General features: G+C 39.0%; 1 protein-coding gene across 5 annotated transcripts in view; it reads right to left on the bottom strand.

Annotated features, from left to right (window-relative positions):
* TED3 (Pex2/Pex12 N-terminal domain-containing protein / zinc finger (C3HC4-type RING finger) family protein) overlaps positions 1 to 25227 on the bottom strand; it is a 32609-nt gene extending 7382 nt beyond the window's left edge. The window contains exons 1-7 of one of the 5 annotated variants that reach the window (XR_015818536.1): positions 24957 to 25227; positions 24170 to 24283; positions 23911 to 24064; positions 23097 to 23233; positions 22924 to 23024; positions 18495 to 19750; positions 255 to 395 (exon numbers count right to left, since the gene is read on the bottom strand). Coding sequence is in view for 3 of the 5 variants with exons in the window: in XM_088218131.1 (XP_088074257.1) it covers positions 12855 to 12896; positions 22924 to 23024; positions 23097 to 23233; positions 23911 to 24064; positions 24170 to 24283; positions 24957 to 25061 (653 nt within the window). In the remaining 2 variants the exon portion in view is untranslated. Of the gene's footprint in view, positions 1 to 254; positions 396 to 12854; positions 12897 to 18494; positions 19751 to 22923; positions 23025 to 23096; positions 23234 to 23910; positions 24065 to 24169; positions 24284 to 24956 lie in introns of all 5 variants that reach the window. The other 4 variants (XR_015818535.1, XM_088218131.1, XM_088218130.1 and 1 more) reach the window with 4 other exon arrangements.
* Between the last annotated feature and the right edge of the window lie 683 nt (positions 25228 to 25910).

Raw genomic sequence — 25910 nt, 5'->3', positions numbered from 1 at the left:
TACAAAGACCTTCTAGCGTTATGATATTCTAAATGGCACTAAAAAATACTTAGTCTTATTTCGGACATGTGCATGTCTTCTTTTTCTTTCATTAAAAAAAAAGAAATATTAGTAAAGGAGAAAGATGTTGCAAATAAAATGAGAGGATAATAAATCAACCAGGAAAAAAACGAAAAAAAAACAAAACAAAACAAAAGACCCAACAATAGAATAGACATCCAATTTCTATGCAACAAAGATAAACACATCCCTACCAGAGCGAAGCAAAAGAACACTTTATCCCGAACCACATGAGACGGTTGAAATTGATGCTTAATTCCTATTATTAGCTCCAGCTAAATGATCCATAAACTGGCCAAGACAGCCCTTTTCCGCAAGATCTTATGCTCCTTAGTCTTCCAATGCCATGCAGATAAGATGGGTTAAAAACATTCAAGTTAGAGTAGCAGACCGAAACTTCTCCAAACATTTGGAGAGAAAAAACCTAGATTATAACGCCAAAGGCAGCCATGAAACAGGTAGCTGTTAGTCAGGTGTGGAAACACCTCAACAGATGTCAACCAAGAGAACCTTAACAGGTCCAAATTTTAAGAATGTTGCTCTCTTTTATAGAAAAAGAATCACTATTAGAAAGAGAAGGACATCAACAGACAACTAGATATCCTCACAAAAGAAAATGAGAGGAGAACCAGAAAATTTCAATAAAGAGTTGCTAGTCAATCTCTAAGTCAGATAGACAGACAAAGAATAATTTTTCAAAATATTCTAACACACCAACAAAGACAACGTACTCCAAAGAATCAAAAAGTCAGAAAATTAATCTATAAAATCCTCATATTTCTCTCCAATCAAATCATCTATAACCCAGTGAAAAGGGGTCTTATGGCATAAACCTCCTTCCACCTGTCCTGGTGGGTAGTAGAAATGAACACCTCAATAGGAGAAGGGGATACCAAGAGAACTCCAAGTATCAAAGAAACTTGCCTAAAGATATTGGAGGAATAAATGGAGGAGATTATGGAAGAAGATCACTATAACATAGGCAAAATATTTGGTGTATATTTTCTTGCATATTTTCCTACCTTGATCAAGTCTCCTTTATTATTTGATTTATTCTCTGATCATGTCTGTCTTGATTATGCCTTGATCATAGGGACAGTACTTGTATATATAACATCATTGTAATCAATTATCGCAGCCTAGTTCAGCAAATTTCATGGTATTAGAGTAGGTTTATAAACAGCAAATCTGAAGTATGACCACCGAAATTATACCTTCTAACAAAGCTGTTGAAGGTTCTCCTTGTTACCTACACCCATCTGACGATCCAGGCTTGATTTTTGTCACACACTCTCTTAGGGAAAATGGAGACAACTATTTCACTTGAAGGCACAATTTTATGAATGCACTTCAATTCAAAAACAAAGCTGGTTTTGTGAATGGAGTGATTAAAAGACCTGATGCCAGCTTGCCAGATTTTCAACCTTGAATGCAATACAATGCGGTTGTTCTGTCCTGGTTAACAAACACACTTGCTAAAGAGCTTCAAGGTTGTGCGGCTCATGTCGAGACAGCAAGAGAGGCATGGGAAGATTTGGAACAGAGATTTGCTCAAAGCATAACACCTAGAGTATATGAGTTGAAACGAGCAATAGCGCTCTTACAGCAGGAGAAGTCCTCGATTTCAGCATATTATGGAAAATTAAAATCTACTAGGGATAAATTGCAAAGTCTCAATCCAATTCCATTTTTTTTAAATAAAAAAATAAAAATATATAAACAAAGCACCAAGGGGGTGCAATCCATATACAAAAAGTGTTACCTCAATCTAATTCCATTATGCACTTGCGGATGTAAATGTGGTGCGGCAAAGCAGATCCAGTCCATACGTGAAGAAGAAAAGGTATTTGATTTTCTAACGGGGTTTTATAATGTTTACTCAATTGTCAGGTCACAGATATTGAATGTAGATCCATTGGCAAACCTTGTGAGAGTCTATGCCATTGCAGCACAAGAAGAGAAGCAGCAATCAGTTGCAGCGATTCTAACTCCCACCAGTGAAGGAGCAGCACTACTTGCAAGAAAGAATGAATTAAAACAAAAGAAGAGTGACCATGGAAGCAGAAATCAATTTCTACTTTGTGTTCATTGTGGGGAAACTAATCACAGCAAGGAATATTGTTTCAAGGTGATCAATTACCCCATCAGATTGGCGTAGATCGGGAAATAAGAGTGGCAAGCAAGTTGAGACAGATCAGTCTTGTGCACATGGAAATCTTCCAACACAGCTTTCGTTGCATCAGAAGACAACACAAAATTTCCAATTCCAGGTCTGACTTTTGCCCAACATCAGCAGTTGTTAGCTGTTTTAAAGGGTCTGGAAAGAACAGAAGGTAATCCATCTGCGAATATGGCAACCTCCAATTTTTTTCGATAAGGAGAATGACTAGTGGGCAGTGGATACAGGGGCCACAAATCGCATGACTTGTGATATTGAATCTTTGTCCAAAACTTTTCTTCAACCCGATATGCCATCAGTACAAATTCCTAATGGTGCAACAGTTAAAGTTCATGCAACGGGTCAAATAGATGTTGGAAATAAATTAATACTTGAACAAGTTCTGGGAGTTGCCAATTTTTGTTTCAATTTACTATTTGTTTGTAGACTGACAAAAGATTTAAATTGTTTGAAATCTTTCTGCCGGAGTTTTTTTTGTGATTCAAGACTAAGCCTCGAGGAAGCTTATTGGATTCGTAGAGAGCGAAATGGTCTCTATTATTTGGAGCTGATGAGAGGGGAGAAGGCCTTCATTGCTGCTGATACAATTGAAGCAGACTTGTGGCATCGTCGGTTATGGCATTTGCTAATAAATCGCATTCACCTGGTTCCAGATTTATCTGTCTTTTTTAATTTCAAGAACTTATTTTGTAATGCTTGCTGTAGAGCAAAAACAGATTGGATTATCTTTTCTTGTTAGTATGAATAAGACCATGAATATTTTTGATTTAGTACATTGTAATATTTGGGGCCCATATAAAACAAAATCTTATTCTGGATGTCATTACTTCTTGACTTTGGTAGATGATTTCAATCGAACAACATGGTTATTTCTTATGAAGAATAAATTAGAAACCAAAGCATACTTGGTACAGTTCTTTAATTGAGTTTATACTTAATTTAATTTGAGAGTTAAGATTTTGTGTACATATAACGGACTTGAGTTCACACATGATGACTAAGGAGTTATTATTTTGATCATAGAATGGAGCATCAAACTAGTTGCACATACACACCCCAACAAAATAGAGTCACCGAGCGCAAGCATAGACACCTTTTGGAGGTGGCACGTGCTTTGTGTTTTCAAGCAAGTCTTCCAATCTCATTCTTGGGTAAGTGTGTCCTAACTGTAGCATATTTAATCAACCGTATGCCACTTTCTGTTTTAAAAGATAAAACTCCTTATGAAATATTGCTGAAGAGGAGACGAACTGCCTATGATCATTTAAGGAGCTTTGAATGTCTTTGTTATAGACATATGAATGACAAGCCACAAGACAAGTTTGCATCACGAACTAAGCCAGGTGTCTTTGTTGAGTATGTAAATGGACAAAAAGGATACAAAATTTATGATCTTAAAAGTAAAAAAATTTATGTTTCTTGACATATACAATTCTTTGAAAAAATATTCTCATTTGCAGGATTAAATCAATTTGATATTTCTGATGGTAAATTAAATGACACCAGATCTACAATAGAGAATTTTGGGTTCTCAAAATCAGGTGGGAGTCCATCTTATGATGATTGTTCTGTTGCATCTACTTCAACATCAATGGATACTTCTCAACAATTAGAACCAATTATTTCTACCTTGTTTCAACCACAACTTCAAGACATCGCTGAGATTGAAAGGGTTGAAGAAAAATCATTATCTCCACAAAATCAATCACATGATGAGATTCATAATGTTAATTCAAAAATTGCTCCAAGAGAAGACAAACAGCAACGACAAGTCTCACGTCGTTTATTTGGCTAGAGTACACTTTGCCTCCCTTCCTCGCTCCCACAAATTTTGCATCAGCAAACTCGATGATATGTCCTCTTTCACAATGTCTTTCTTATTCAATTTTTTTTTTATTAATCACACTGGTTTTCTAGCGGCCATCACATCTAATGATGAGCCAAAGTCATTTTCTTAAGCAGTCAAATTTCAGCATTGGAGAGATGAAATGGCTAAGGAAATTTCTACATTAGAAGCAAATAATACTTGGACTTTAGAATCTTTATCTCCTGGAAAGAAGACTATTGATTCCAAATGAATTCACAAAGTCAAGTATAAACCAGATGCAAGCATCAAACATTAGCTTGTCTTGTTGCTAAAGGCTACACTCAAATTAAAGGAATCAACTTCCATGAGACTTTTGAACCCGTTGCCAAACCGGTCATAGTTTGGTGCTTATTGGCACTTGCATCATTGAATAATTGGGAACTACATCAATTAGATGTGAATAACGCCTTCTTACATGAAGATTTGGCCGAAGACGTGTACATGAAAATTCAACAGTGATTTGCTAAACAGGGGGAGCAGTGAGTTTGTCGATTGCAAAAATCTCTTTATGGCCTTCGCCAAGCTTCTCGCGATTGGTATAAAAAATTAACCACTTCTCTCCTTAATATTGGCTTCAAGCAATCAAATGCAAATCATTTTTTATTCACTTTATCATCTAATGATGGATCATTCATTGTCGTCCTCATATATGTTGATGATCTTATCATTGCGGGGACAAATATTGAACGCATCTCTAAGCTGAAGCATTATTTGGATACCAAATTTCACATCAAAGATCTTGGCAAACCCAAATATTTTCTTGGAGTTGAAGTGGCTCACTCTTCTATCGCAATTGAGCCAATGTAAGTATGCTCTTGATATTTTAGCTGATAGTGATCTCACTGGCTACAAATAGTTCATTCTCCTATGGATCGACAACACAGGCTTTCTAATGATTCTGTGAACTATGTGCTGATCTGGAACATTATCGTCGACTAATTGGCCGCTTATTGTATCTCACCATCACTCACCCAGACATATGTTATGCAATCCATTTACTTAATCAATTCATGTATTCTCCACGACAACCTCACCTTGAAGTTGCACATAGAGTACTTCGTTATATCAACGGCACTCCAAGACAAGGTATCTTACTACCTTCACATGAGTCATTAACACTACAAGCATATTCTGATGTAGATTGGGCAAGATGTCCAACCACAAGAAAGTTGACAACTGGTTATGTCATCTTTCTTGGATCTTCACCAATAACATGGCGTTCTAAGAAGCAAACAATAGTTTCCCGTTCCTCTGCTGAAGTAGAATATCGTGTTACAGCCAACACTACGTGTAAAATCATATGGTTTCTCATATTATTATAACATTTTGATGTCAAACATGCAGGAACAGTTCCGTTTTTCTGTGATAATCGTGCTGCCATTCACATAGCGGCTAACCCAGTATTTCATGAGCGTACCAAACACATCGAAATAGATTGTCATTTCATTCGGCAACACATTCAGTCACAACACTTTTCAACTCAATCCATTGCCTCTCAAAATTAGCTAGCTGATATCTTTACCAAAGCTCTCGGCAATGATCGATTCCATGAATTACTCAGCAAGTTGGGCATTTCCAATCTTCATGCTCCAACTTGAGGAGGAGTATTGGAGGAATAAATGGAGGAGATTATGGAAGAAGATCGTATAACATAGGTAAATATTTGGTGTATATTTTCTTGCATATTTTCCTGTCTTGATCATGTCTCCTTTATTATTTGATTTATTCCCTGATCATGTCTGCCTTGATTATGCCTTGATCATAGGGACACTTGTACATATAACATCATTGTAATTAATTATTGCAGCCTAGTTCGGCAAATTTTCAAAAGACCCAAAGCAACATCACAATGCAAAAAAAGGTGGCTACGGGATTCAGTGACATTGTAAACATCACACACACCCCAATAACGCATGATTCTATTCATGATCTTGGAGTAAATCATTATTATTCAGCCTATTCAAAACTGTAGTCCAAACAAATACCTTAATCTTCAAGGCTTCCAGAAAAAGCTTGGTGAAAACATCATTGTAGGTCGAGAGATTATGGGATAATATGGCAAAGAAAGAATAGCATGTAAATTTATGAGACAAGTCCAAAAACCAACTCTAAAATGAGAAAGGACAGCAAAATCAACAAGTTAAATCAAAGAACAAATTTCACGAGCAATGGCCAACAAAGAATTATCAAATTTGAAAAAGATTGTACAAACAAGGAACGCCCTACGACATGTCATCGATTTAAGATCATCTTGGAAAAGAGAAAATGAGAACTGTAAGCCAGCCTAAAACTGAGTGGTTGGCTGAGATAGCTTTCTACAGACTCCTGTTAGTTGTAGAAGCACTGATTTTGGTCCTAACCATTTGATGTAGGCCAAACTTACTCTTATCAACTTGTGCCATAAAGACTTAGGCTCCTAATGAAAATGCCATAACCATCAAGCCAATAAAGACAAGTTTTACAATAAAGGCATGTAGGACAAATAAGGTCGATTTGTATACTAAGGATTTAGGGATAAAAAACCTAGACATCACACATAAGGTTTCTTAGACATTACATCTAAGAAGTCTTAAACATTATAAATAAAAGTTTGATTGTATCACATAACTAAAAAAAGAAACTTGCAAAATATATTATTGAATACTCAAATGAATCCTCTCAAGAGGTTACAACCATATTTATGAAGTGCTAAATAGGTTTTTCCTAACTAGATTGAGAAACAGTAAAGTAATCTGGCAATACTATTTCCAATAATTATGAACTATCAATACAAATACGAAATACTAAAACAAATAAGAAAACTAAATACTAAAAAGAATAAAATCCCAAAATTACTAAAACTATAAAAATATGCTCCTAAATAATATAATAATTTTACATTTAATAGAACTAAAATATTCTAATAATCCATTCTGCATCACTCTCTCCTGATTGGAGAAAACTTGTCCGTGAGCTTTGAAATAGTGAACGATGCAAGGTAATCCTTGAGCCTTTTTAATGAGAATTTAACAAATTATGTGCATAGTCATTTTCTTCAACAACAAACACAATACAAACATATAATTGTTAATGAGTATGAAATCCTAGTGGGAGAATGAGATCAACATATTGACTAATTTGCACTTGCATTTCATCTTTAAGTTGAACATTATTAGTCCCAGTTATTGCTTTAAGTCGGTCCTTACATTGAACTTCTATAGAAGTCTCCTTAGCTAATGAAAGAACTTGAATAACCTCAATTTCTTTATTTTTTGGAAGACATGAGAGTTTTTATCATTTCTCAACTTCAATCGGCTCATTCTCTTTATCTTTTTTATCGCCTGTAGGTACTTATGGATGTTTATATTTATTCATCTCTTTTGTAGTCCCAAGTGGACCTAGAACAACAATAAATATTGACCACATCCTTCATGTTGAGCATAAAACGATAAATATTGGTAGTCTCATCATGCTTAACATTGTTGATCAAAAACCAAGGTTGACCTAGAAGAATATGTATGACATTAAGGAACTACACTGCACAAGATTGGATCACTTCAGGTAGCATGATGAATAGAAACAAGACTTTTTTGAGTTACCAAAATGCTCAAAGGATCCTTCCAAGCTGATCTCTATGGTTTGGATGCAATTCTGACAAAACATTAAGTCGTTCAACTACAGATATTGAAACAAAATTTCTGCAACAATCATAATGATAACAAGTTTCTTATATTAATTTCCACAATGGGCAATGGTTTGAAAATTGTAGAATACTTTTGATCGTTTTTCACTTGAACTGCATACTTGTGCTAGATACTATCAAGAAAAAATTGTCAACTCTATCATCCTCGAGCAATAATTCATTCTCTTCCTTATAACACCACATGTTCAAACCTTTTTCATCACATTAAATTTGTGAAAGATATTGGAAAATAAGAAGAGTAGACTTTTGAACTCCCGAAAGCCAATCTAAGAGGGGCAAACTGGTTTAGGTGAACCAATTTGGTAAAACCCAATTTAAAAAGTGAAAATAGAACAGATTGAGCAAGGTCTACTAGTGGCTAGGCACACGTTGGGTTCACGCACTGGCTTCCTATCATCAGACGTCAGCAACCATTTGGCAGGTGACTCAACTGGAGACACTAATAGCATATCAAAGGCCCGTGTAAGACAAGATGTTAGAATCCAAGATAGCAAGAGACAGCGATTGTGAGAGCTTGCATCAACAAGTGTGGCAGTTTCTCATGAAGTTCTGCAACAAGGTCCACTACACTGGACCTTCTGAAGCTAATTCGTAGAGGTGGTGTCAACCACCTCCGAGCCATAGCAGGTGTTTTCGGAGTGCTCAGAGTTTCTATGATTTTTTACTCATATGTCTTGGGGCTGCATGGCTGCAGTTTTTTTTTTGAGATAAAAGTGAAAAGTATTATTATAAATAAAGGTACCAAGGAGGTATCGCCCTTATACAAAATAATTGTAGATCAAGCAAGTGGTCAATGACTAACCCAATATCTTCTCAATCTACTATGTCATGATCTAACAAAATAACACTAAAAGTGTGAATCCATCTATCCCTAATGTCTACAAAGTCAGTTTTAATTCCTTCAAAAACCTTTGCATTCTTCTCCCTCGACACGACCCAAAAAATGGTAATCGGAATTCAACGCAATTGTTTTTTCTTTTTACATTAACCAACCCATGCCCACAATTCTTTACTTACACTACCTGCGATGACCCAACTCATCCCCATAATACTAAACACATACTCCCAAATGTTGCGCACCGCCGGACAGTAAAGTAATAAGTGATTGCACAATTCTTCCTCAGCTTTGCACATATAATATCTGTTTACAAGAATATTGCCTCTTCTACTTAGCATATCAATTGTCAAGATTCTTTCTTTAGCAGCTTCCCACGTAAAGAAAACCTAGGTGGAGCTTTTGACCTCCAGATTTGCTTGAAAAGTGCTGCCAAGACATTTTGATCATCATTTTTGACAATTTAATTGTAATACGATTTCACAGAAAATCCCCTATTCTTATCCGGTTTCCATATCCTCCTATCCCTCTGATCCTCCACCTTAAAATCAGCTAGGCAGAGAAGCAAATTACAGTATTCTGCCTCTTCCCCCTCCTTTAAATTCCTTTTGACTTGAATACACCACCCATTTCCACCATCTCCCTTCTCATATGCCTTTTCCACGAGGATATCCCTCTCGCAAGCAATTTTGTAGATTCTAGGAAATTTATCTTTCAGCTTGAAGTTGCCTACCCACTCATCCTTCCAGAAATTAATGTCGCTGCCATTGCCCAACGGCCAACTGATGCAATTTAGGAATCTGCTGCTTTCACCATTGATTTTCTTCCACAGAGTCACTCCATGTCGCCTATACTTCCCTCTTCTCCCCCCATCCCTCTCCCAATCACCCCATTTAGTCTCCACAACCTTTCTCTACAATTTCCCATCCTCATTCACAAACCTTCAAAACCATTTCCCATGTAATGCAGAATTTAACTCCACAATGGATCTTAACCCAAGTCCTCCCTTCTACATAGGTTTCTTCACCTCCTCCCATTTCACTAAATGATATTTTCTGTGACTCTCATCATCACCCCAAAGAAATCTACAATGTATCCTTTCAAGTTTAGTAGCAATACTGGCCGGGATAGTTAAGATTGAAAGGTACTAGATTGGTAAGCTTGTTAGGGTGCTTTTGATCAATGTCCTTCCTCCTTTAGATAGAAAGTTCATCTTCCACCCCGCAAGCCTTTTTCAAACATATCCACTATGGGATCCCAAGTTTTGATATCTTTAAATTTTGCCCCTAATGGGAGCCCAAGGTATTTGATTGGCAAGGTGGTAGTATTGCATCACAACACTCAGGCTAGCTTCTTCTCACCCTATCACTGATTCTAATCATCTCAGTTTTTCTGAGATTTATTTTCAAACCAGATACCATTTGGAAGCAAGTAAGAATGCACATCAAGTGAAGTAACGAGAATAGGTCCGGTTCACAGAAAATTAATGTGGCATTAGCAAAAAATAAATGAGACACCTTCACCAAGGACTCCCCAACCCCAACCGAAAGGCTTTTTACCACATTCAGTTCACCGACCCTTTTTATAAGTCTACTAAAGGCTTCCATGACAGTGAGGAATAGCAAAGACAATAACGGGTCCCCTTGTTGAGGGCCTCTAGAAGCCTTAAAGAAAGATGAAGGGCCATCATTCACCATCACGGCAAAAGAAGTTGTAGAGATGCAATTCTTCATCCATTTCCTCCACCTACTCCGAAAACCCATCATCTCCAACATATAGAGAACAAAATCCCAACAGATCCTATCGTAAGCATTTTCCATGTCAATTTTACAAATGACACCCTCTTTTTTCTGCCCCACGATGTTGTCCACCACCTCATTCGCTACCATAACCGCATCAAGAATTTGCCTACCTTTGACAAAAGCATTTTGGTTCTCCCCAATAACTTCCCCCAATAACTTGGACATTCTTTTAATCAAAACCTTGGGAATCAGTTTGTACAAGCTACCCACAAGGCTTATTGGCCTAAAATCTTTAATATTTTTGGCTCCAGCAACGTTAGGAATGATCACTAGGAATGTGGAATTTATGGAATGCACAAAGGCTCCGGTTCTGTGAAAATCATGAAAAACAGTCATAACATCATCCTTTATGACATTCCCAAACTCTTGATAGAACTTTATATTGAAACCATCGGGCCCCGGGGCCTTATCCCCACAACATTCCCCCAAACAGCCCCGCACCTCTTCCTCTGTAAAAGGGGCCTCCAGACTCTCCCTGCTGTCTACTGTAAGCTGTTTGAAAGACAGCTCATCCAGGCTAGATCTTCTATCCTCCTCCTCTTTATAAAATGCTGGAAGTAAATCATAGTTTTCTCCCTCAAAACAGCATTCCCCTTCACCGGCTCCCCATCAAAAGACATCTCCTCCACATAATTGTTTTTCCTTCTAAAATTGGCCAAACCATGGAAGTACTTGATGTTTCTATCTCCCTCTTTAAGCCATTTTTCCCTAGCCTTTTGCCTCCAAGAGATAGCTTCCATATTCGTATTGGCAGCAATTTCTTTTTTCAAAACAACCCATCTCTCCCTTTCCCTCTCCCCTAACAGTCCCTCCATCTCACTGCTGTCCAGCCCGGCCAACTCCCTAAGATTTTCATTAATCATCCTCTTGACCTTACCCTCCTCCTCACTAGCCCATCTTTTAATTATGTCTTCAAAGCCTTCAATTTTGTAACAAACACAAAGTTGGCTGTACCCATTGCAGAACCCATCCTCCACTCCTTTTCGACCAATTGCCTAAAGCCCAACACCTTTAACCACTAATTATCCAAACAGAAAGGACTCGGCCCCCATATAATGCCATTCGAATCAATGCATATGGGGAAGTGATCCGATATGGGCATTTGCAAAACTTTTTGGCTTAACCCTGCAAGCTACATGAGCATCATGTTAGAAATTAAAAACCGGTCGATTCTCGACTATGTGAGATTGTCTCTTGTATTAGATTATGTTCAGTTTTCCCCATAAGGGAAATATCCACCAAATCCAGTTTGTCGACCCCCAAAAAAAATCATCCATCTCTCACCCTACTTTGCTTCACACAACTGTAATTTTTCCCACAAACAATTCACAGGATTCAAACAGACAAGAAACCAAGACCATCCCCATCTCCAACTCCTTACATTTAATTTTGTCCACATCCCACATCACAAGGAAACCCCCAACCACCCCACTAGCCAGAAGATGAGATTTTGGATATAGAATTCTTTTAACTCTGATACCAAGTTGATGTAGGACAAACAAGGTTAATTTGTCCACTTTTAAGGATAAAAATCCTGAATATAATCTTAAATTTATTAGACATCACATCTAAAGAGTTTAAATCCAATTAGGTTTTTCTCCAACTAGATTTAGAAATACGAAAAGTAAACTACGAATGTTATTTCTAACAATTTAGGAATTCTAATATTAAAAAGATTACGAATACTAATCCTAATACAAATAGGAAACTAAATGAAAAGAACCTTAAAGTTTTTTTTTTTTTTAAATAAAGAAAAGAATCTTAAAATTACTAAAATTATAATAATAGACTCTTAAATAGTAAAATGATTTTACATCTAATAAAATTAAAATTTTTAACCTATTTAGAAAAAAACCATTCAGCATCAAATTCTTAATTCCTAGACTCATCTATATTAGGCATGCAATATAACTCCCATCTAACTAGATGATCCCTCATTGACTCGCTCGATCCATACCAAAGGAACCTCCTCATCTCCCTCTCGGTGACCTCATCTAGGAATCTTGGAAAAGGAGAGATAATAGAGAGGGATATTAGAGAGGCAGGTTTCAATAAGAGCAACCTTACCACCAAGGGAGAAAACAACACATTTCAACACTCAATACACTTCGAGATCCTACACACTACTACATCTCAAAAGTTAATTGAAAATTGCCATCAAAGAACACATAAATAAGTAACAGGCCACTCTAAAACATCACAATCCACCAATCTAGTGCTCTACATTAATGCTGTAACGACCCCGGAAATTTAAAAAAGAAATGTATATAAAGAATATAAGTACGGAAACGAAATAAAAGGGTTCTGCTTAATATCCCTTACACAATAACTGAAATGTACTAACAATACCGAAAATAAGTCTTTTAAAGGAAAATACTGGAAATGAAAGATTATAAAAGCAACTAATAAACATTTAGGTATCTACTCGCCGTTTTCTTGTAGATCGGGCTCGGGGACCAAGTTCTCTTGATCTAAAATGGTTAAGTAAGGAATGAGCTACACTATATCACTGTCACAGAAGTAAACGTTGGTAGAAAACCAAAGACAACCAATGGAGCACAAGTTTCAAGAAAATTTATTTATCAATAATCAAACCATTTACCATCCACTTAACTCAGTGGGATTTATAAAAACGACTCATGGAAACAGTAACATCATAAATATCATGAATTCATACATAATCTATATCATAGTACATGTCATACTTTTATATTTCAATCATCAAACAACAGTTACCCCCTTTTTCGTCAGCTTACTAGTATACATGGGGATCCATAGGGGTCCCGCTACACGTGAACCATTCTCTTAACAAACTTAATTTCCAGGGCCGTTCCCATACCTTGTCCGTTATGGGCGCCAAACAATAAACCTCAATACCCCGTCCAATATGAAAGTGAAGCGGGCCGTCCTCATACTCCGTCCGGTATGAGCGCCAAAACATTTAAAATCTCCATACCCCGTCCGGTATGAGACAACGTTCTCGGTAGAGTTCCCTATAGACCCGGTCCGTCCACCATCTCCCAGGATATTTAGTGAGTCTGTCAACTTATCCATTTATCAATTACATACCTTTTCTATTTTTTTCTTAGTTTTCTATTTCTCACATAAACATGATTACTTAAACAAGTAACGAGCATCCAACAAGCCAAACATATCATCGGATTCACAAAATCAAACCATAATGAAGTAAACAGTGATTCATGCATTCAAAACCATAGAATAAATAAATCAGATACTATACTGCATTTAGACTGTAAAATAAATAAAACAGGAACTGACAGAGAAATATGTCTGGTTCGGGGTTCCATTAGCAACCGTAATAATTATGTATATCTATTTAATTCATAAAATACAGTTTTATCATTTATTAAATTTTAATCCCGTGATAGGAAATAAGGTTAGGGGTCCTTACTTGATTCGAAGTCGAAAACCGAATTTTTTCACTGCGCTTACGAGCAGTCCCTGGGTTCCCTGAATTTTCTTTTGGGAACTGAAATACGCTTACGGTACCTATACATATCCCAAATAACTCAAAAATCAGACCCAAGGCCTATTCGGAAAATTGCGGAATTCCAGCACTACGGCTCTGCCACAAGCGGCGGCGATCCGCCACGGGTTTGCCATTTCCGGTCGAATTCGGCCAAACTTGCATTGGTTCCTGTGAGAAAACACCCCTAGGGCCCTCGGTGGGCCGAAAAAACACTGAAAGCCGAAACTTACCGGCGGTGGGGCTCTCCGGTGCAGCAGCTCCTCCGGCTCGAGTCGCAATTTGGTGTTTTGCTCCAGTCAACCTGTAGAGGAAGGAACGGAGGTCACAATGGTGTAAAAATTACATCGAACGGGAATCAAGAAAGGCCTCATCGGAGGCAAAAATCGAGAAAACCCGCGGCACCACCATTGGGCTTCGACAGCGTTTTCCAGTCAATTGGCTAGTGTTTTTGCTCTAATTTGGCCACAGGTGGGTTTAGAATCGAATTCTGAGCAAAAGGGAGAATTTTTACCTCGTTTGGCGACCGGAAAGTGCTCCGGTGCGGCGGCGGGTGGCTCCTCAGCAGCTGGGCTGTCTTCTCCGGCGAGAGCCCTGGCTGCTAGGGTTAAGGTTTGGGTGTGGATGAGATTATTTATAACCTTCTGTTTTTAATCTGAGCCGTCCATCGCGATTTAATCTGAGTCGTCCGATCACGATTAAAAAGAAAATGAATCTGGGCCGTTCATCGCAATGCAATCTAGGCCGTCCGTGCATGTACAATTTGGGCCGTCCGTGTGCGCTTTTGATCTGGGCCGTCCGTGCGCGCGGGAACGGATCTCAGCTGTTCGATCGCGCGCACCCGGATCGCCCACGTGGCTCCCTTCCGCGTGGCCTCCCGCATCAGTGTCTCTGCCATGCGGCGCGTTCTGGTTGGTCGGGGCTGCTGACCGGGCAGCTGACGTGGTGCAATTTTTCTAAATTGCATTTTGACCACCAGTTTTCAAATTTTCTTTCAAAAATACCCCTAGAATCCAAATTTTCACCCATTTTTCCCAAAATCACTTTCAATTAAATCCCTAAAATAATTTTACTATTTTATTATTATTATTATTATTATTATTATTTCTATTTAATTAAATTAAACTAAATTAAAACCATATAAAAATTCATGTATTCATTTAAAAATTACAAAAAAATTAAAATAAAATAATAATAATAATAATAATTAGGGTGTTATAATTCTCCCCCCTTAAAGAAATTTGCTCCCTCAAATTTGCCTCTTACTCTTGATCGAACAAATGGGGGGGTACTGGGCTCTAAAGTCTTATTCTAGTTCCCATGTAGCCTCCCTTGGTGTGTGATTCTGTCATACGACCTTTACAAAAGATATTACCCGGTTGCAACCTACTCTTTCGATCCGTAATGCCGACTGGTACTTCCTCGTAGGATAAGTCTTCCTGGAGTGGGAGAGGTCCAGATTGTACTTGCGTAGCATGGACACATGAAATACATTGTGGACCTTGGAAAGCTCTGGAGGTAGTGCTAGTCTGTAGGCGGCAGTACCAATCCTGTCTAAGACTTCAAATGATCCAACGAATCGAGGGTTCAGTTTTCCCCTCCTACCAAACCTATTAATTCCCTTAAAAAGAGTGACCTTGAGGAACACCTGGTCACCTTCCTCAAACGCTAAATCTCTCCTCCGGATGTCTGCGTAACTTTTCTGTATGCTCTGAGCCGTCTGAATGTTCCTTCTGATCTTAACTATCTTGGATGTGGTCTCCTCTACCAGCTCCGGACCGAACAATTTTCTATCACCCACTTCTTCCCAACAAATCGACGATTTGCATAGACGCCCATATAACGCCTCATATGGAGTCATGCCAATACTCACTTGGTTGCTGTTGTTGTAGCCAAATTCTATCAGGACTAGATGGTCGTCCCAATGGCCCCCAGAGTCAAAGACACAAGCTCGAAGCATATCTTCAAGTGTACAGATTGTCCATCAGTCTGAGGGTGAAAGGCAGTACTGAGGGACAGCTTCGTTCCCATGACTTGCTGAAAGCTACTCCAAAATCGAGAAGTGAACCTAAGATCCTTGTCGGACACCACTGTCACTGGAACTCCATGTAATCTGACTATATCCCGTATATACATTCTTGCCAACTTGTTCAAGGCATCGGTCATTCTGATGGCTAAGAAGTAGGAAGACTTGGTGAGCCGGTCAACAATTACCCAGATGGCGTCATGTCTTGCGCATGCCTTAGGTAACCCTGTCACGAAATCCATGGCGATATGTTCCCACTTCCATTCCGGAATCGGTAAAGGCTGAAGTAGTCCGCCTGGGCGCTGATGCTCTGCCTTGACCTGCTGACATATCAAGCACTTAGACACAAAGTCAGCTATGTCTCTTTTCATCCCATTCCACCAAAATCGAGGTCGCATGCTTTGGTACATTTTGGTGCTTCTAGGATGCATGGCAAACTTTAAGCTATGGGCCTCAGTTATAATGTTTCTCTTCAATTTACTGTCATTTGGAACACACACCCTGTCCTGAAATCGGAGTAACCCATCGGCAGATATTCAAAATTCTGAACTAACTCCCTGTCCTACATTGTTCTTGAGGGCCACTAGGGCGAAATCAGCTGACTGAGTTTCCTTTATTCTCTGGATTAACTCAGGCTGGACGGTCAAATGGCTCAAACATGTGGCTCTTCTCAAGTCCTGAGGTCGAACCTGTTGTGTAGCCCCAATTTGCCTACATTCTGAGACCATCAAATATGTTAAGATACATGCACTTTTCCTACTGAGTGCATCAGCTACCACATTGCCCTTACCCGGGTGTTACAAGATATCATAATCATAGTATTTAAGAAGTTATATCCACCTTCTCTGACGCATGTTAAGATCCTTCTGAGTGAATATGTGTTTCAAACTCTTGTGATCGGTATAGATTTAAAATATCTCTCCGTACAAATAATAGCGCCAGGTCTTCAAGGCGTGTATGATTGCAATAAGCTCTAAGTCATGGGTAGGATAATTTTTTTCATGGTTCTTTAATTGTCTGGACCCATAAGCTATGACCTTCCCATACTGCATTAGAACACAACCCAGGCCTAGATAGGAGGCATCACTGTAAATCGTATATCCCCCCGATCCAATCGGTAAGGCCAGCACAGGTGCAGTAGTCAACCACTTCTTCAGTTATGAAAAACTTCTTTCACAGTCCTCATTCCACTCAAACTTGGTATTCTTCTTTGTGAGTCGGGTTAGGGGAGCCGCTAGGCTAGAAAATCCTTCGACGAACCTACAGTAATAGCCCGCCATTCCCAGAAAGCTACAGATTTCTTTACCTGATGTCAATTTCTCCCAGCCGAGCACCGCTTCAACCTTTTCAGAATTCACTGACACTCCATCCTTTGATATGATGTATCCTAGAAAGGCGGTCTACTCAAACTAAAATCTACACTTACTCAACTTTGCATACAGTTTCTTTCTTCTAAGAACCTGCAAACCTGGGCTAGATGGTGAGCATGTTCTTCTCTGCTTTTTGAGCAGACCAGGATGTCATCGATGAACATGATAACAAATTTATTTACGAATTCTCTAAAGACCCTGTTCATCAGATCCATGAAGATAGCTGGGGCGTTGGTTAGCCCAAATGGCATGACCAGGAACTCATAGTGTCCATATCTGGTTCGAAAGGCCGTCTTGGAGATGTCTTCTGTTTTTATTTTCACCTGATGGTAATCTGATCGCAGGTCTATTTTGAAAAAGACTTACGCATCTGCAACTGATCAAAGAGGTCATCAATTCTGGGAAATGGATACTTGTTCTTGATTGTGACCCTGTTCAATCTTCTGTAATCAATACATAGTCTCAACGTTCCATATCCCTTCCTGGTAAAAGTGACTTCGGCGCCCCAAGGGAACACACTGTATCTGATAAAATCACTGTCTTGCAATTCAGTGATCTACTTCCTCAGCTCCTCCATCTCAACGCGACTCATGCGGTAAGGAGCAACCGAAATAGGTTGGGTGTCAAGCTGTAGGTCTATGGTGAACTCGACTTTCCTGTCTACTGGTAGTCCTGACAACTCATCTGAAAATACATCTGGAAAGTCTCGGACTATCGGGATCTCTTGAATACAATTCTCTTTCTTGGGTTTGCCTAGTTAGAGAAAATAACAAGGTTAAGGCACTCGACAAGTAAGAAAATTGCCATCAAGTAATAAGTACTAAATGATTTTATTCAATTGTAAATGGCTCCCCATTTGAAGGATTGAATACAACATTTTTGCCAAAACAATCAATGGTGACATGATACGCCGCTAGCCAATTCATCCTTAAAATTACATCAAAATCCCTTGTGTCTAATTCTATCAGGTCTACACTCATTTTTCTATTTACTATCTCCACGGCACAAGCCTTGTAGACAACTTCTCTTAGTAATGTTGCACTCCCAGCAGTAGATACAATTAACATCGAATAAAGTTTATCAAGCAATACATTAAATTTGGATGCAAAAACAGGTGAAACAAATGAATGCGATGCACCAGTGTCAAACAAAACATGAGCAAAATGGTTACATATAGTGTACATACCCTGTACTACATCCGGGTCGGCATCGGCATCCTGCTGGATGAGGTTGTAAACCTTGCCCTGGATAGGAGGTCTTCCCTGATTCTGGTTCCTTGGGCACTCTCTCGCATAGTGTTGGGCACTACCACATATACGACAGGTGTTGTTAAGGCAGTAACATGGTCGATCCCCCCTAATCTCTGCCGCAATGCTGACAGATCTTACCACGCCCTGCCACTGGAGCCTGAGGGGGAGCCTAGATCACCGGTCTGGGTCTCTTGTTCTGTTGGACAGGCGCAGTAGGTGCTGGTCTGCGGAGTGGAGCTGAGGGTTTGTAGTTCCCTGCTGACTGAGGGAGGGTGTGGAGGCTCCTCTCCAGTAACTGTGCATTGGCCAGAATGGCTGAGTATGTCTTGAACTCCAGTACAAATAGGTGCTACTTGATCTCTGGGCAGAGGCCCCACTGGAACCTCCTCGCCTTCCTGCCCTCATCCATCAACGTCTCAGGGGAATATTGGTCCAACTCTAGGAACTTATGAGCATATTCTGACACCGTCATGTTGCCCTGGACCAATTGGACAAACTCCATCTCCTTAAGATGTCGGATGTGCTCTGGGAGGTACTCTGCATAGAAGGCTGCTAAGAACTGTTCCCAAGTAACTGGAACAGGCAGGGTGGTCTGCTTGAGTTCCCACCAACGATCTGCTTCTCCCACCAGCATGTAGGTAACAAGGGTGACCCTCTGCTCGGGATCCACTCCTAAGGTCTTGAAAGTCTTCTCCGTCTCCGCCAACCAATACTGGACATCTTCAAATGAGGATTCTCCTGCAAAAGTGGATGGGTTCAGTCTCCTGTACCTCTTTACGTAGCTTGGGTCAATCATGGAAGGAGCTGGATCCCGCAGAAGAGGAACTGGGCCAGGCTGAGGATAAACTGGGAGGAGCCATGTGGTGACTGGTATGGTGGGGGCACTGGATTATACTGTGGCGGTGCCGGGCAGTACTGTGGCTGGGGCACCGGATTATACTGCGGTGATGGCACCGGGTAGTACTGTGGAGGAGCAAGCTCGTACCGGGGTGATTCGGGATTCTCTTGCTGCAGTGGTGGCTCAACTTGTGGCAGTGGGGGAGGGTCAGGTAGTTCCCTTCTCTCCTCTCGACCCTGCTGGGCAGCAATGAGCCTCTCCAGCATCTCAAATATTCTGTCAACGTCCTCCCGAAGCGAACCATCCCGAGCTGCTCGGTTTAGTGGGGGTCTTCCTCTTCTCATCTCTCTGCACCTGCATTTCACAAGGAAGGGTTTAGCAATGATTCATTGGTTTGGTGTTTCTCTAAGTATCATTGTGTAAGGGACGAGTCCGAGGAACACGGCTCTGATACCAACTGTAACGACCCCGGAAATTTAAAAAGAAAATGTATATAAAGAATATAAGTGCGGAAGAGAAATAAAAGAGTTCTGGTTAATATCTCTTACACAATAACTGAAACGTACTAACAATACCGAAAATAAGTCTTCTAAAGGAAAATACTGAAAATGAAAGACTATAAAAGAAAATAATAAACATCTAGATATCTACTCGCTGTCTTCTTGTAGATCGGGCTCGGGAACCAAGCCCTCCTGATCTGAAATGGTTAAGTAAGGAATGACCTACACTAACTCAGTAAAGACATCACACTATATCACTGTCACAGAAGTAAACGTTGGTAGAAAACCAAAGACAACCAATGGAGCACAAGTTTCAAGAAAATTTATTTATCTATAATCAAACCATTTATCGTCCACTTACCTCAGTGGGATTTATAAAAACGACTCATGGAAACAGTAACATCATAAATATCATGAATTCATACATAATTTGTATCATAGTACATGTTATACTTTTATATTTCAATCATCAAACAACAGTTACCCCCTTTTTCATCAGCCTACTAGTATCCATGGAGATCCATAAGGGTCCCGCTACACGTGAACCATTCTCTTAACAAACTTAATTTCCAGGGCCGTTCCCATACCTTGTCCGTTATGGGCACCAAACAATAAACCTCAATACCCCGTCCGGTATGAGGGTAAAGCGGGCCGTCCTCATACCCTGTCCGGTATGAGCGCTAAAACATTTAAAATCTCCATACCCCATCTGGTATGAGACAATGTTCCCAGTAGGGTTCCCTATGGACCCGATCCGTCCACTATCTCCCAGGATATCTAGTGAGGCTGTCAACTTATCCATTTATCAATTCACATACTTTTTCTATTTTTTTTTTAGTTTTCTATTTCTCACATAAACATGATTACTTAAACAAGTAACGAGCATCCAACAAGTCAAGCATATCATCGAATTCATGAAATCAAACCATAATGAAGTAAAATAAATAAATAGATCAGAAACTATACTGCATTTAGACTGTAAAATAAATAAAACATGAACTGACAGAGAAATATGTCCGGTTCGGGGCTCCATTAGCAACTGTAATAATTACGTATATCTATTTAATTCATAAAATACAGTTTTATCATTTATTAAACTTTAATCCCGTGATAGGAAATAAGGTGAGGGGTCCTTACCTGATTCAAAGTCGAAAACCGGATTTTTTCACTACGCCTACGGGCAGTCCTTAGATTCCCTAAATTTTCTCTCGGGAACTGAAACACGCTTACGGTACCGACACAAATCCCAAATAACTCAAAAATCAGACTCGAGGCCTATTTGGCAAATTTTGAAATTCCAGCACGGCGCCTGCCGTGTTTTGGCGGCGATCCGCCTCGGTTTGGCCGTTTTCGGCCGAATTCGGCCAAACTTGCATTGGTTCCTGTGAGAAAACACCCCTAGTGCCCTCGGTGGGCCGAAAAAACACAAAAAACCGAAACTTACCGACGGCGGGGCTCTCCAATGCGGCAGCTCTTCCGGCTCGAGTCACGATTTAGTGTTTTCCTCCAGTCAACCTGTAGAAGAAGGAACGATGGTCACAATGGTGTAAAAATTACATCGAACGGGAATCGGGAAGAGCCTCATTGGAGGCAAAAATCGAGAAAACCCGCAGCAGCGCCGCTGGGCTTCGATGGCATTTTCCGGCCAATTAGCCGATGTTTTGGCTTCAATTTGGCCACAGGTGGGTTTAGAATCGAATTCTGAGCCAAGGGGAGAATTTTTACCTCGTTCGGCGGCCGGAAAGTGCTCTGGTGCGGCGGCGGGTGGCGGCGGTCGGCTCCCCGGTGGCTTGGCTGTCTTCTCCGGCGAGGCTCTGGCGGCTAGGGTTAGGGTTTGGGTGTGGATGAGATTATTTATAACCTTCTGCTTTTAATCTGAGCCGTCCATCACGATTTAATATAAGCCGTCCGATCGCGATTAAAAAGAAAATGAATATGCGTCGTTCATCGCGATGCAATCTGGGTCGTCTGTGCGCGATTCAATCTGGGTCGTCCGTACGAGTGCAATCTGGGCCGTCTGTGCGCGCGGGAATGGATCTTAGCCGTTCGAGTGCAATCTGGGCCGTCTGTGCACGCGAATCGCCCACATGGCTGCCTTCCGCGTGGCCTGCCGCGTCAATGTCTCTGCCATGCGGCGCGTTCTGTTGGACAGAGCTGCTGACCGGACAGCTGACGTGGGATAATTTTTCTAAATTGCATTTTGACCCCGATTTTCAAATTTTCTTTCAAAAATACCCACAGAACCCAAATTTTCACCCCTTTTTTTCAAAATCGCTTTCAATTAAATCTCTAAAATAATTTTACCCCTTTTTATTATTATTATTATTTCTATTTAATTAAATTAAACTAAATTAAAACTATATAAAAATTCATATATTCATATAAAAATTATAAAAAAAATCAAAATAAAATAATACTAATAATAATAATAATAATTGGGGTGTTACAAATGCCCTCAAGGCCGCTCTTCTTGAGACTAATAACCAGTCTTGGAATACTCTCAAACATATGCAAAAAAAGACATTAAAGAACCCATCACAGTCACTGGAAAGGAAAAGGATCTCGAAGAAAGTAGAGTTGGGAAACCTCTGTTCTATCAATCTGTCAACACACACTTAGAATCCCAATTACTCCTTTGCATTGCACGTCTGGAACCATCATATAGGCTTACCATTCACCACAATAGTTAAAGATGCTGAAGAAATGCAACCTAAAATCAAACTTCTCTAGCTAGCCCCAAAAACCCTTTCTAACCATCAGCTTATTCAAGAACCCCCCAATTCCCCCTATCATAAGCCTTCTCAACGCCAGACTTAAATAACAACTCTTACTTCTCAATCTACTACCTTCTCCTCCACCTCATTAGTAATAAGTGCAGCATAAAAAATGTGCCTTCCTCAACAAAAGAACAATGGTGCACGAATTTGTAGAATATTTTTAGTGTCAATCTTGTTTTTATGTGCTCCTTTTCTAAAAATAAGCTTCCAACATATCTATCTCCAATATCATCAAAATAAAGAAGTGTACCTTCCTGTGCAAAGAAATATGAGTAGGTTGCCAAAGGAGGCAGCTTTATAAAGTCCTTCTATACGTTGTATCAAAATCCATGCTCGCCTCGCCAATGGCCTCTGACAGACAAAGAAAGAACTAAGAAACTTCTCAATAGAAAACAACATAGAGATAGAACAGAAATTTACTACCTGCTCAGAATCACCCCACCTACGAAAAGCAGAGAATGATTGTAAACGAGCCCAGATATACTGACCACCAACAGTGGCAACACAATACCAAATCTTCTGAGCAATAGTAAGTCCAGGTCCTTCTAAACCTGTTCTGACTGTAGGAAGCACACAAAACAAAAATTAAAATTTAAAAAAAAAACTATAGAGATACTATAAAGATGATTAAAGATAAAGAAAATAATTAAGAAGCAGAACAGTAAGTGGTTCTTTGAGAATTCAACCCATGCCTCAAGAATTTTAATCATACTTTTCAAATAAAAACAAATAGAACTTATAATTACATCAGGCCAGGATCTTTCCTTTTGAGTCCCAGAATAAGGCCATGTAAGTTCCACACAGGAGGAACATGCAGAACAAGAAACAAGAAAACATTCCTCAAAGTGGCAATTACAACCGTTATACAGGACATGATTCAACAAGCTTATCTTCATTCTGATTGCAAGTGATTCACAAGTGAAACCATTGGTATAAATCAGTCATTTCCACCCTTCCAATTGGTACAGAGTGCCTAATGCTCATACATCCACATGTATTAAGCAACGAGATTAATCCTAAGAAAATGCAGCTAGAGCTCCTACTTTTTTGTTGCAGTTAGGAAAATAGTTTCAAGCAAGTCTCATTATAATCACTCTACATATTATTATGGATATGCATCCATAAATTTAAAGAATCAGCAGGGTTTTTGCTGTTACCAAAGAAAGAGAAATTGAACCAACATAAACAGCCAGTTTCTCTAACTAGCAGCATAAGAGTGGATTCCAGACCTTCTTACCTTTCCCTCTTGTTTCCACTGCACGTTCATCTCTATATCTCAAATTCATAAGTCCATTTCCTGGAGTAGGCTTGTCCACCCAAATTGAGAATCTCCAGATGAGAAACTCAAGGAATGCATCAAGTTCTGGTTCGTATTGAAATAGCATTCCTGGCTAATCCCAACAAGAGTGAATAAAAAAAAATTAAACAGAACTCAAAGCAAAAAGCTACACATCAACAGCTTAGTACTAACTGTTTCAATAACAAAATACAGATACCTTCATTAAAGAGAAGACCTTAACTAACTGTTCCTTTAACATAGCTGACATTTCGACATCCAATCTTGCAGCATCAAACTGATTAACTCTAGATATGGTAATAGGTATTATTGCCTGCCATAGAAAAAACCATTTAGAAGCATCAACAGCAGAAGGAAAAAGAGACTCCACAAAATCTAAATATTCAACCATACCATTCGTACCCACTGTCAGTCTTTCCCAACATATGGATATGAACTTTGAAGTCAAACATGGCTTGTACAACTCAGGAGACATGGGACAAGAAAATTGACAAAGGATTTTTCTTTTCTTTTAAGAATTAGAGAAATCTTATAGTTCCCAAAACTCCTGAAAGTTTATTATTTACCAACAAAACTAGGGCAATTCAGATTATTCCAGTCTTACTACTTTCCAATTTAGATTACCCTACACTACATCAAGTTAAATAGAAAAAAAAATAAAAATCACAAGTCGCTAATACACTTCATCAAATGAAATAAACTAAAAATCTCAAGGAATCACTCCCTCCAGAAATCAATTAGGAATGTTCCTAAAAAAATTCAATTAATGTTCGATACATGAGATTAAAGCCACACAAAAAAAAATCAAACGAGGAAACAGGAAGAAACTAGCTCGGAACAAGATTTTCCAGTCCAGTAAATGAAAGCAATAAGAAAATAAGCAGAAAAGCTAACAAAATGTTGTAGAGAAACTATAACGGGAGCTAATATGCATAAACATGGAAAAGATAGTTACATAAAACAAAGAATATGAATTTTAGTTCAACCTGATGAGAAAGGGTGAAGGATTGCCATTGAGGAAGGAATTTCTGGTAGGAATCAACCCAAGCATTTTGTGACGGTGTTGTTGCTATAATACTGCTGGTGCTCATTTGAAGGCGTCGGGAGACCAGCTAGGGTTTCTGTATCGTCCCTCAAATTTACTGGACGGTCATAGAGATTCCAGACAGAGGGTTTCTGTTTCAACAACAGAGAAGAAAAGCCAAAATGGCGTCGTCTGACAAGTTGGTGCAGTGAAAGATAGGATTGTAATTTTCGGCCGGTTAGTGAGAGTGTGAAGAAGGGCATGTTAGTAACTTCATAGCAGGTCTTATCTGTTTCATTAAAAATACACATAATATCTGATTTATTTATTTATTTTTTTAAAATAAAGTTTTTATTATTCTATATGAAAATACCTCATAGGGAAGCTCCAAATGAAATCTCTCTTTTCATTTGTATTTTTTTATACTTCATTATATTTTTTTTATCTTAAATTAAATTATGCAGTAATTTACGATAATAGTATGTTAAAAAAATATATGTACAAGATATAAATAACTTAAAGAAAAGTATTTGATTAATGAAGAAAAACAGAGAAAAAAATCTTATTGATCTTGAAAAATATTTTACATTCAAGAGAGTGATTATATACCAGAAGGTATAACAAACTAGTCTAATGAAATAAAAACACCTCAACTTCTAAAATATGTCTAGTTTATTCTATAAAATAACAAACTTCCTACCTGTGAGCATTGTGATGATGAAAATACAAAAAAAAAATATAACAGAAACTAAAAACATACAAATAACATCCCCCTCTAAGTTGGAGTTTGATGAGGATCAAGCAAACCCAACTTGGAAGTGATGGCATTGAATTGAGGCAAACTAAGGGACTTGGTGAAAATATTTACAAGTTGCATATGATTGGAAACGTAATGCGGCAAAATAAAACCATCCTT

Source organism: Carica papaya, chromosome 4 (assembly GCF_054855325.1).
Source record: "Carica papaya isolate Zhongbai chromosome 4, ASM5485532v1, whole genome shotgun sequence".
Classification (NCBI taxonomy): domain Eukaryota; kingdom Viridiplantae; phylum Streptophyta; class Magnoliopsida; order Brassicales; family Caricaceae; genus Carica; species Carica papaya.
Note: the sequence above shows the minus strand (reverse complement) of the source record. Positions and strands in the feature narration are given on the sequence as shown.